Raw genomic sequence first — 12,202 nt, 5'->3', positions numbered from 1 at the left:
CAGACAAAAGAACTGTTCTTTGTTGATTTCGAAAATCTTTGTGATCTTTTTTGGATGGACAGAGTGCTCCCGCCGTTGTCTTAGGCTGTGATGAGAACAAAAAGACAGAATCTTGCTGTTCCGGTATAGCTATAGTCAGCTGAAATAACACTATTCGCACGCTCAGTGCACACTTGAAAGAAAACAAATTTCCTAGATTGCATTGGACAACATAGAATTGTCGACCCGTCCAATAGCGTTAGCATCGGGTATGCGCGGTGGCCATGCGATTTTCCGATGCGGTTTGTTTGTTCAAAATTTTTTTCGCCAAGTCCCATCTCTTTCGGTCGAGCGCATTTGAGAACCGGCCTTGCCCAAAGTGTAATGGGGTTTGTTTCTCGCTGACGATATTTTTTGCTCTTCTATTTGTTTTTATTGCTGAAGGCGGCGCTTGAACAAAAGACAAAACATGCTTCTGTATAGTGCGGAGGCGAGTGTTTTTGGCAGCATGGCCGTCATGGCGTTCTCGCTTGTTTCCACTTCGAATGCGTAGCCGTTTGTTGGACAGTGGCGCTCTCCGTTTTATTCTTCCTTCGAAAGTTTCGCGGAATGGCAGCCTCTTCCTACTGCCTGCGGCTCGGCTACTGATCCGGAGTTCCCGGGTTCGAACCCGACCGCGGCGGCTGCGTTTTTATGGAGGAAAAACGCTAAGGCGCCCGTGTGCTGTGCGATGTCAGTGCACGTTGAAGATCCCCAGGTGGTCGAAATTATTCCGGAGCCCTCCACTACGGCACCTCTTCCTTTCTTCTTTTACTCCCTCCTTTATCCCTTCCCTTACGGCGCAGTTCAGGTGTCCGCCGATATATGAGACAGATACTGCGCCATTTCCTTTCCCTAAAAACCAATTTTGATTTTCGTAAGCACCCGCCGCGGTGGCTCAGTGGTCAAGGGCGCTCGGCTACTCATCCGGAGTTCCAGGGTTCGAACCCGACCGCGGCGGCTGCGTTTTTATGGAGTAAAAGCGCTAAGGCGCCCGTGTGCTGTGCTATGTCCGTGCACGCTAAAGATCCCCAGGTGGTCGAAATTATTCCGGAGCCCTCCACTACGGCACCTCTTTCTTCGTTTCTTCTTTCACTCCCTCCTTTATCCATTATCTTACGGCGCGGTTCAGATGTCCAACGATATATGAGACAGATACTGTGTCATTTCCTTTCCCCAAAAACCAATTATATAGATGTACCGTGCTTGAAGTGACTTGTATAGAGAAGGCTTATAGACATGATCTGACTAGTTTTTGAACTGCAGTACGGTCTCGCACACCACGGTTTGAAGAATAAGAGTTATAAAGGTGTGCAAAGGTAAAGCAAAAAAAAACGAACAAACGGGGAATCAGTGCGCCAGAATATACAGTCAGCAGTGTTATATATTGGTACACGCAGCAGTAGGGAAAGCGAATTTCAGGAAGGCACTTTGCACAAATGTCTCCATTTGGACTCCCAGCTTTATTTCAGTGTTTGCTGTAGTTAGCTCTAATTTCTTTGTTTCGGGCGAATTTAGCACCTTGCAAATGGCGCGATTTTAGTGTCAAATAGTGAAGATAGCAAAAAATATTTGATGAAATAGTGAGCTTGGTAGCACTTCCGTCATTTATTTGCTGGCAGATTTTGCCGTTAGTACTGACGTCTCTTTTTTTTTTTTTGGAGGGGGGGGGGGATGTATTGTGATATGTACATCTTGGAAAACGCAAAGTGATTGCGCGATTTCTAGGACGTAATATCATAAATCAGAGTGTTTTCATATTGCAGTTTCTAAATATTTTGACAATTTGCAAGGAATTATGTTTGCACACGTAGAAGAAATAGGTATGGAAATTTCTCATTGGAAAACTGACGAATTGACTTCCTTGAAGCCTGGATGTTGTATTTAGGGCGAAAAATATTTTCTTTTATAAGTCATATGTGGCTTGACAGAGTTAGTGCTTGAGAAACTATTATGAGCGAAAGGTGTCATCGCAAAGCGATGAACCTGCGCAACTGCGACACGAGGGAAACAAAGATCATATAAATGTCATTTATGTTTATGTGTTTCGTGTATCGAGCACAACAGCACGATGAAGTGGACGAAGGTAAATTAAAGTGCTGCGCAAACTGTTTTCACTCTGAAACACTGTTTCTATAGATCTAAAACAAATTCTATGCCTTTTGTGAAAAGAGTTATGCACTCAAAGATACTTTACAGCTTAGTACCACTTTCTTCTCACAGGCCAAATTCGTATCACTCTGGGATGTTTTGAAGACTTTCTGCTAGGAAATGTACGAACATAACAGCAAATCCGTAACCCTTCCGCAGGCGAACAGCAAGGCGCATTCATTTTGAACCGAGTGGTGCTAAATTAAAGGTTACCACTGAAGAATGAATAGAGTCTTCTATAATTGCTAGAATCAGTTAGCTTATATTCGCTAGAAGCAGTGCTACTCTTGTATTTTGCACTGAATAAGTGGCACGTCTCATGATCAGAGCTGCGTCCTGACCTAACTAGTACTCTCAGATCATGAATAGATTGTTTTGCTTTATGGGGTTTAACGTCCCAAAGTGATTCAGACTATGAGGAATGCCGTAGTGAAGGGCTTCAGAAATTTCGACTACCTGAGATTCTTTAACGTGTACTGACATCGCACAATACACCGGCCTCTAGAATTTCGCCTCCATCGAAATTCGACCGCCGCGGCCGGGATCGAACCCGCGTCTTTCGGGTCAAGATCATGAATAGCGATTTACCAATATGCTCCATGGGGAAAGTAATAATAATAATAATAATAATAATAATAATAATAATAATAATAATAATAATAATAATAATAATAATAATAATAATAATAATAATAATAATAATAATAATAATTGTTTTTTTGGCGGGGAGGGAATGGCGCAGTATCTGTCTCATATATCGGCGGACACCTGAACCGCGCCTTAAGGGAAGGGATAAAGGAGGGAGTGAAAGAAGAAAGGATGATAGAGGTGCCGTAGTGGAGGGCTCCGGAATAATTTCGACCACCTGGGGATCTTTAACGTGCACTGACATCGCACAGCACACGGGCGCCTTTGCGTTTTGCAGCCGCCGCGGTCGGGTTCGAACCCGGGAACTCCGGATCAGTATCCGAGCGCCCTAACCACTGAGCCACCGCGGCGGTTCAACCATGAGGAAAGTATATAACCGCTTCCGGCCAGTACTCGCCTATCTCGAAGAAAAGAAAAAAAGCCCCAAAGAGGGCATAGCTGACTGTGCAAAATAATTAGACGCAAATACGACTTACGAAAAATATTTGTGACACCTCTCTCAATGCGAAATATTACTAATCGTGCGCGTAACCATGATAATCTGGATATGAAAGTGCTTTACTTATCGGTGATACTAAATGTGTCCTCCTCCCCTCCTTCCGTGCAGCGCAACCGGCACCTCATGGAGGACATCGTGTCGCCGCTGAGCACCCTTCGCAGCATATCGGGTGAGTCTGGTTTGTACTGTCTTGTTTTATACAGCGTCGACCACGACGAGTCCAGCCCAGAGACACACCTCGTGAGAGATACACGCGAAAGCGCGCGGGTTCCGTTGGCGTCAATTTCTGTTGCGGCGAGACTTCTCGTTTTGCTTTACAACGAATGCGTGGACGCTGATACTTGCGGTCACCTTTTTCAGCCAGTGATCTTGCCCGGCCTCCATCGCCGGCTTCATGCGCCTTGACGCGCGTTTGTAACGGAAACTTGTCTGCAAATTCCTTCAGCCACCTAGTTTGCTTTTGAGTCATATGGTGCAATACTTGGCGCACCTCTACGCTTAGTCCATAAGGTCTCGAAATGTATATTTACAGCTATAAGGGTGGCAAAGTGCCCGCGCTAAACAGTTTGAACCCGAGTAATGTGGCATGGTTTTTGATCAAGGCCGTGCGTGTGACTGATGCGAACATCTAGCGGTAAGCGTTTTACCTTTAACATACTTCGTGTATCTGAAGAGTTCTGATAGATAACATAATAATAATTGGTTTTTTGGGGAAAGGAAATGGCGCAGCATTTGTCTCATATATCGTTGGATACCTGAACTGCGCCGTAAGGGAGGGGATAAAGGAGGGAGTGAAATAAGAAAGAGGTGTCGTAGTGGAGGGCCACGGAATCCTGATAGATAACGAGAATTTATTTTTAAAGACCCCTTTTTTTTCGGCAAAGTGGAAAACAGGGTGTTCAAGGTGTCCAACTCAGACATTGTATAGCTATAAACCTCGTAGAAGATATTTACCAAGAATTTTTCGATCAGTGTATGCGCCAGATTTTAGGTATCCCGAGGCTGGAAACCATGGTCAGCGAGAGCCCTAGCGATTGGGCGCCGGCATAACTGATGAGGTAAGAATTAATACAGTTTCAGCCACCAGACAGTAACCAGGCAGCTTTAGTATACAAGAGAGTTTATTTGAGTTTCCATACCCAGTATGGCACAGTGACAAACTCCTCGTCGACGACACTTTCAGGTGACTGTGGTTAGCGATTCAAACAAGCAAGAACATAAAGAAAACTCTGTGGCGCCATCTAGTTACCAAAATAAAAACACTTCATCGGCGATGTGAAGGGGCGCCGCTTTTTATTCAAGGGCGAACTCGAGAAACGTAACTATAATAAAATGCGGCGAATATTTCTTAAGGAACAAAAACATTTGCACACAACATGCAGCCTATGTAGTATTTTACCAAGACGAGGTTACGGGATGGGATGCGCCGATAACGACAAGGTTTCACTGCACGATGTCACATCAGCTTGTTTTATGATATTTTTTTTATTTCAGAATAAAATGATAAATCCTCGTCTATTCGAGATTTCAGGCATCGATTCTTACAATGAGACAGTTTGTTTTTGTTTGGTTTTGATTTTATCATTATCTCACGACGCGTTTTGGTCACATGTCGGTTCCTTTACCGAAGAATTCCTAACGAGCGGATGCACTGATTTCACATTAAAGAAACGTGAGGTCCAAGTGAGGCAGAAACCCTAGTAAAAAAATGGCAAGGTGAGCTGGTCGGCTCGTATGAATTTTAGGAGTGGTGCGTGCATTCGCGATAGTGTCAGCTCTTGGATAGCGTATTACACAAATGTCAGTTAGTGGTATCAGTGGCTCGTTATCATTCACGATACACATGTCTTATCTAGGCAAGATCAGCCTTAAAGGAGTGCATAAGTTACGGGCCAAACTTAAGCAGATGAAGTGGTCAGACATCATCTAGCATTCGTTTAGCATTCGTCACCTGCCCGTATATCACTTAATCACTTAAACAAAGAGGAGACCAGGATGTGCTAATGTGTGTGTGTGTGTGTGTGTGTGTGTGTGTGTGTGTGTGTGTGTGTGTGTGTGTGTGTGTGTGTGTGTGTGTGTGTGTGTGTGTGTGTGTGTGTGTGTGTGTGTGTGTGCGTGCGTGTGTGTGTGTGTGTGTGTGTGTGTGTGTGTGTGTGTGTGTGTGTGTGTGTGTGTGTGTGTGAGAGAGAGAGAGAGAGAGAGAGAGAGAGAGAGAGAGAGAAACCCTTTAATGAAAAAGCAGAGAATTTGGCCGCCATTAAAAAACCGCTGGCATGCTACTCTGCGTGGGAAAGGGAATTTGGGAGATAGAGACGGAAGGAGAGCAGTGCGGCAAGGGTTAAATTAAAGCAAGAAACAAAAGGGGGAGAACATAAAAGGCGGCATTAAACGCCTATTGGACGTACTAATATGAGTCCTTACTTTGTACGTTGTTGGCTGAAGATACACTTACGGCTAAGAAAAACTAAGGGAAGGTGCTGAAAGTGGAAGCAGAAATTGGCTGTTTTCTATGTGCTGAAAAACACACAAACATATCGAGACGCCGATATTCTTTATTCTCCGTTACATGTGAAGTTCTTATATTCAGTCGTCTGTTTAAGAATGTCTTGCATCTTTGTTAGAGGCTAGCCACTCCTGACATCTTTCTATGTATATGCAGGACGCAGGCCCATACGAAAATAGCAGCACGAAACAAAAACGGCGTGACCAGGATCGCTACCTGAGATGAAACGACAGCACAGCGGTATAGCCTTGCTCCTGCCGGGCTGAATACGTTCAATAATGTCGTTGGGGCTCTAACTATGGAACATGGCCTTCTAGAATTGTACAAAGCAAAACGCGGAGCGCATGATTCCAAACTTGGCAACATTTCACGCGCCTTTCGTTTCTAGCTTTCCGCAGTCTTTGAGATAAGCGAAGCCACTTGCGTACGGACTGACCTAAAACCGCACCACCGCAGCCTTGTATTCCGAAAAAGATCCGAGACAGTTTTTTCAGCCTGAAATGTCGCACGTAGCGCATGCGCATAATGGGAAGCGTGCTGTCAGAAAAGAAGTGTTTCAGCTCTTGTAGGGGCTGCGGGCGTTGTGCCTGGGAGAACTTACGAAATACCGTCGCGAGCACAAATGCGCTTGCTCTTAGAAAGCGATTGGTGGAACCAGACTCAGCATTCATTTATATATATATATATATATATATATATATATATATATATATATATATATATATATATATATATATATATATATATATATATATATATATATATGCAAAAGGTTTAACCGCGACTCACTGGCTGCGCTGGAAACAATAACGAAGACGTCACGTCCAAAAGTAGAGGTTCCGGAGGATTTGCGAAACATCCCCGCCCTGTCGGCCTGCCAGACCCGTGGGAACGTCCCCGGCGGTTCGAAACGCGGAGATTTCGTAGCCGCCTATTATAATCCCTCGCTGCCCTGCTGAGCACGCGTGGGACGTTCTGCGTCTTCAGTTCAAGCTGTCTGTTCCCGCATTTTTTTTTGCGTTCCTTTCCTGCGACTGAGGCTCCCAGTAATGGACGCGCTCTTGCCTTTTTGAGCACGATCTTATCTTTTTTTTTTTCTGTGGAACTTCGGGTTTTCTCGTTATGGGGACTTCTAAATTTAGCTAGCCGGAGTTTAAAACCCATTGGGCGAGCTGAACTGTCAGGGCAGCAGGTTGCACGGACTATACAGAGACATTTTTCTTTTGTCCCGACGCGTATTCGATTCTGTGAAAAACTATATACTTTTTTTACTTTTTTCGTCCTTATATAACGCCGGGCGGCGCATGACAGTGCCCTCAACTGTATGTTTTATATTAGTTTTTATTCATTCTTTTTTTTTAGATACAGCCCACGTGCCTGTACCACTGAACTATGTTGGTCGTTAATACTGATGGACGTTGCTACATACTGTGTAAAGATATGTTAGCTTTCCCGTTGTCATTATCGTGCGCACACGAGCTCCGTTACTATGTTACTGTCCATTTCATGTGCAGTGCGTTCTCTTATCTCAGAGTATGTATCCGGCGTTTTTTTTAAAGGGACTTCTCTCTTAATTCGGCCAAAATCATATGCTTATGTCTTAACACATTTGTTTTTTATTTTTTATTTTTTATTCCACTCCTTTCTCCTACCACGCCAAGAAGCAAGCCGTAATTACGAAAAAGTCAAGTTCGTTCGCTCCTTTAAGTTTATTTCCGGCATGCTGTCTCTGACACGAAAATACGGTTGTCTTGCTTTTAACTTTAATTAACCGCATCGGATACCTGGTGTTACAAAGTCACAAGGGCGGTGCACACCTATATAAACATGCGAAACAATGAACGAAGAACATTTTTACGCGACACACTTCGGAGACGTGATAATTAGGTTGTTGTAACGAGAATCTAACATTTGTTTTCCCCATATAAAAGCAGCTGCTCGTTCTTGGACATTTTTTGAAAACTACGCCCCTGTCACAAAGGCCCGAAAGTCATAAGAATTCTACGATTAGAGGCCTCTCATTGTTTTTCGGTAAGCGTCTGTCTGTCTGTCTGTTGCTGCCAGGAATGAAGAAAGGAAGGAAAGTGCACAGGCCGAGCCACAATCTCTACCACGTGCTGATAGTAGGAGAGTTCAAAGATGGGATAAAAAGACAGGATAGTAAAGACGCGCTAAAGACAAGGCCGATCCCGGAGGTAGTGCAATACCGGGCCAACCGGTGGCGGGAGTGAAGCATCCGTCAAACTCTCCGCCACATTTCCAAAAATAAGTCCAACTTGGACCCGTAACAGATACTCTACGGGTCAGGACAATCGCCTCCTCGTTAAGCGTTGTCGTTTCACCGACTGGGTATTACGAGTGTTGTATAAACGTCGCCTATCACATTAGTGGATAAATGTCTCCACGTAATATGACCTCGCAAGTTTTCAGCTGCGGTAGCTTTCGTGTGTGTTAAATATTTTAAAATATGTTTCTTCTTTAGTGCGTGTATGGGCGCGAGTGCGCGGGGAGAGTGCTGCGGTTCATTTCGATGATGAAAAGTATATGATTATCGCTAGCGTGAACAGCGCGTGGTAACACGAATAACGCTAGTGCTGATGATTATAGATTTTTATGACGCAAGGGCATCTATGGCCAAAGAGCGCCATGGCACAAGGTGTATTTCGACTACTCAAGGTGGGGCTAAGACGCATTTTCTAAGCATCTCACCGCAGATAAGCCGAGCACCAGGCCAGCGGGAAGCTTGTACCCATTGTATCACTGGTGGGTACCCGGCGGCACTGGGGATCGAACCCCGCACCTCCCGTATGCAAGGCGGATGTTTAGATCACTAGGCCAGCGCTGCGGTACGAAGAACGCTATTGCCTTGAGTCTGTTGAAGCACGTACAATGCAATGCAAGAGATTTCAATGTAAGGAGCACTTTCAGCGCTGGACAGAAAGCCTGATCACGGCTGTCGATCTTGAACTATAGAAGATAGCCTCGTCCCGACGTCTCAGCTGCAGGCTTATCTGGTAGATTTCCTACTTAAGGGCTTGTAAGGTAGTTTCGTAAGATTGCCTGTCCTAATATATTCGCAAATCTAAGCGCTGGCCCGACCACAGGGTTCGCTTGGCTTCGAGCTTTCATGAGGCAGGCAGTTGTGGCCAGCGGACCGAGGCTTAGGCGCTCGCGTCCGCAAGTGCAACGTCGTCTCTCTACACCGCAGCGTGTGTACACCACTGAGCACAGTGCCACGAAAGGGTGACTAGTCGGCGTCTCAGATGAATGCTTCTCGAAAGCACCGCCACTCGCATCAAGGGCAAACAGGTTTATGCGCATCAGTGCTCGACGCGCTCAGCACCTGCGTGCATATGAATAACGCCCCGCCGAAATTGAGTCTCCGGCGAGGATTACCAGTCGCGGATCTCGAACTTATCTCGGGATGACCGCTGCCCCGCCTCGCCGGGAAAAGTGCGCGAAGCGCATTTTCACCGCGAGTTTTCGCCCGATTTCCGAGAGACAGGTAGAGAGGGGGGGGGGGGGGGGAGGCTAAAGAAGAGAGAGAGAGAGGGAGAAGTTGGACTGTACCGTTGTGGAGACTGGTAACGCCGCGTGGGCAGGAATTTCGCGCCTGTTTCGCGCGTCGGCACGCGGATTAAGTTCCGCACCTTGGTCCGGCGAGGGACTCGCGCTGCGAGCTGCCTGCGCGCGGCTCTCCGAAACGGAGTAATCCGTTTAAGCTGCGTCAGAGAGCACCTCCTCGTCGCGGTGAAGAAGATGCGAAGCGGGCGCCGGCGTCCACGATTTTGCCCGACCTTCTCACTCTGGAACGCCGCGCCGATCACGACGGCTTGTGAAAGCCTTTTCGATTTAAAAGTTCGACACGGCAAAACCTTGCGTCTGGTTTTGCCGGACACGTTCAGGGGAACACCTTTATGCTTGTATTTATATCCTGGCTTGGCTGCGCTTTGACTCTCACCTAATAGAGTAGCGGTCATATGTTTCAACCCAACCACCACAATCATCATCATCAGCCCGGCTGAGGCCTCTTCGACAATAGTGTCAGCCGCTGACCTCCAGTCAGCTCAGTCCTGCCCGAACCTCGGCCGAGCTATCGCCACAAATACTCTAATCTTATCTCCCGATCTGATTCAGCAGTGTCCCTTTTACCATTTTCTTCTTCTTGATTGCACTCCGTGCTTTAACGGGAACATCGCTTATCTGCTCTCCAAGTTACGTGTTCGACTCATATCCATCTCCTATTCTTGATTTCAGCTGGGATACCATTAAATACAAGGTGATCGGAGACCTGTTAGAGGCATTTGTCCTGCTGTGGATGTACTTTCACTGATGATGATGATCAGGATGATGATTAACTCAGTTTTGTTCTCTAACTGTGCTTTAATTCTTAGAGTCTCATAACATTATCCTATCATTATGCCTTCCATAGCTAGCTGCAGAGTCCTCATTTTAATTTCAACCACCCATCTTTCCGTGTGAACAATGCTTGAAGTCGAACTAGTTGGTCAGCTTCAATGCGTGTTTCCTCTGAGGTTGTACAACGGCGCGGAGAGTGTGGAAAACAAAGCGGACACGATGAGGTGCAAACTATCATTTGTTCAAGGCTTAAGGGGAACTAAAAACTGTCTAGGTGCCGACTGTCCATGTTGTTCGTTGCCAGCTCAGTGATCCTGTAAATTCCAACCTGCAAGTTTAGACCACGAGAGGAGGAAATTTGTTTTCCTTTGCAGGCGTGTCTCATGAAGCTATTTTTGGTTCTGGAAGTCTTGAGAGCTAGGATATGTCGTAATCCTCTATCTCTGTTTCTTCAATTAGCCCTGCTTCCGATAGTACACGATTTTTTTAATCCATATTTTTCCTGCTAGCGAAGCCGGCTCAGCAATGCTCGCGTTCATGGTAAAGAAGGAAAAAGGTCAAATCCGAGTGGAATTAGCCTAGAGTCATCCCGTTCTTTTAGGGCTTTTGGACTTTCTTTTTTTATTTATTGTTCTGCGGCATCTTAGAAACGTAGTTATTTAAGTCACTCGATGATCCATTCTTAACAGGAGCTTTCCAAAAAAAAGAAGAAAGAAAGAAAGACAAGCTAGAAGTACCCAATACAGAGCGGCCGCGCTTTGCACTTCTCTGTTTTCTCTTGCGATGCACCGTTGTAGAGCACTAAGACAAATCACAACACCAATGGACAGCTACGCCATTTCATGGTGCAAATGCTAAAATCTGCCATTCGGTGCGCCCGTCTTAGTCTTTCGTCCATAAGGGATAGATGAGTCGAAAGATATTTAGTAGCCTCCCCTTTGTATCACTGTGGTAACGGTAACGTAACGGACAGAAGCGCCATCTGTGATTGAAAACACGTATTGCGCGGCGCGGCTTCCTATAGAATAAGCGTGCTTGGATATTCGCGCTCGTCGCATAATTTGAGCATCGACGAAGACACGCGCTGAACGGAACGGGCGAGTCGCACACACACAAATCATAGGACCCCTTTCTCTGCGTGTCTTCATCGATGTAGAAATTATTCGGGCCGCCTGTAAGAACCGAAGACAAGCCCATGAAATGAAGTAGCGTCAACGCAAATTTCGCGTAGCGCATGGATGATATAGGCAGCGAAGGCCTTGTGGCGCGCTTAGTTCTAAGAACCGGCCTCTAGTAATCATAAGTTAGAGGACCGAAGAAGCTACAGAAGGTATAAAGCGGTATAAAGCTGACGAGTGAGTACGCCAAATAATGCGACGGGCCGTGGCCTTCTTACGGCGAGGGCGATGCGTATACGCCACTGGCGCGCTCAATGAATGTATAGAACATGGACAGCTAGTCATATATGCATATCGACGGACAGGTGACATTTTATCGATTGATTAATTGATTGATTGAAACAGTCGCAAAGCTACAGGTGTTGCAAGGGTAATAATAATAATTGGTTTTTGGGGAAAGTAAATGGCACAGTATCTGTCTCATATGTCGTTGGACACTTGAACCGCGCCGTAAGGGAAAGGATAAAGGAGAGAGTGAAAGAAAGGAAGAAAGAGGTGCCGTAGTGGAGGGCTCCGGAATAATTTCGACCACCTGGGGATCCTTAACGTGCACTGACATCGCACAGCACACGGGCGCCTTAGCGTTTTGCCTCCATAAAAACGCAGCCGCCGCGTTCGGGTTCGAACCCGGGAACTCCGGATCAGTAGCCGAGCGCCCTAACCACTGAGCCACCGCGGGGGGGTTGTTGCAAGGGTATAAACAAAAAATAGTGGTGCGCGTGCACCGGTATGTTTTAATAATAATAATAATAATAATAATAATAATAATAATAATAATAATAATAATAATAATAATAATAATAATAATAATTGGTTTTGGGGGAAAGGAAATGGCGCAGTATCGTT

The 12,202-nt window shown here is 45.7% G+C and overlaps 1 protein-coding gene across 8 annotated transcripts in view; it reads left to right on the top strand.

The window, feature by feature from the left end:
• The window catches only part of Epac (Exchange protein directly activated by cAMP), a 296,847-nt gene that overhangs the window by 144,113 nt on the left and 140,532 nt on the right, over positions 1-12,202 (top strand). For all 8 annotated transcript variants that reach the window (XM_077657880.1, XM_077657879.1, XM_077657882.1 and 5 more), the window contains one exon: positions 3,425-3,485. In XM_077657880.1, coding sequence (XP_077514006.1) covers positions 3,425-3,485 — 61 coding nt within the window. The remainder of the gene's footprint in view (positions 1-3,424; positions 3,486-12,202) is intronic.

This window comes from Amblyomma americanum, chromosome 3 (genome assembly GCF_052857255.1).
Source record: "Amblyomma americanum isolate KBUSLIRL-KWMA chromosome 3, ASM5285725v1, whole genome shotgun sequence".
NCBI classification, from domain to species: Eukaryota; Metazoa; Arthropoda; class Arachnida; order Ixodida; family Ixodidae; genus Amblyomma; species Amblyomma americanum.
This window is presented reverse-complemented; position numbering and strand designations above follow the sequence as displayed.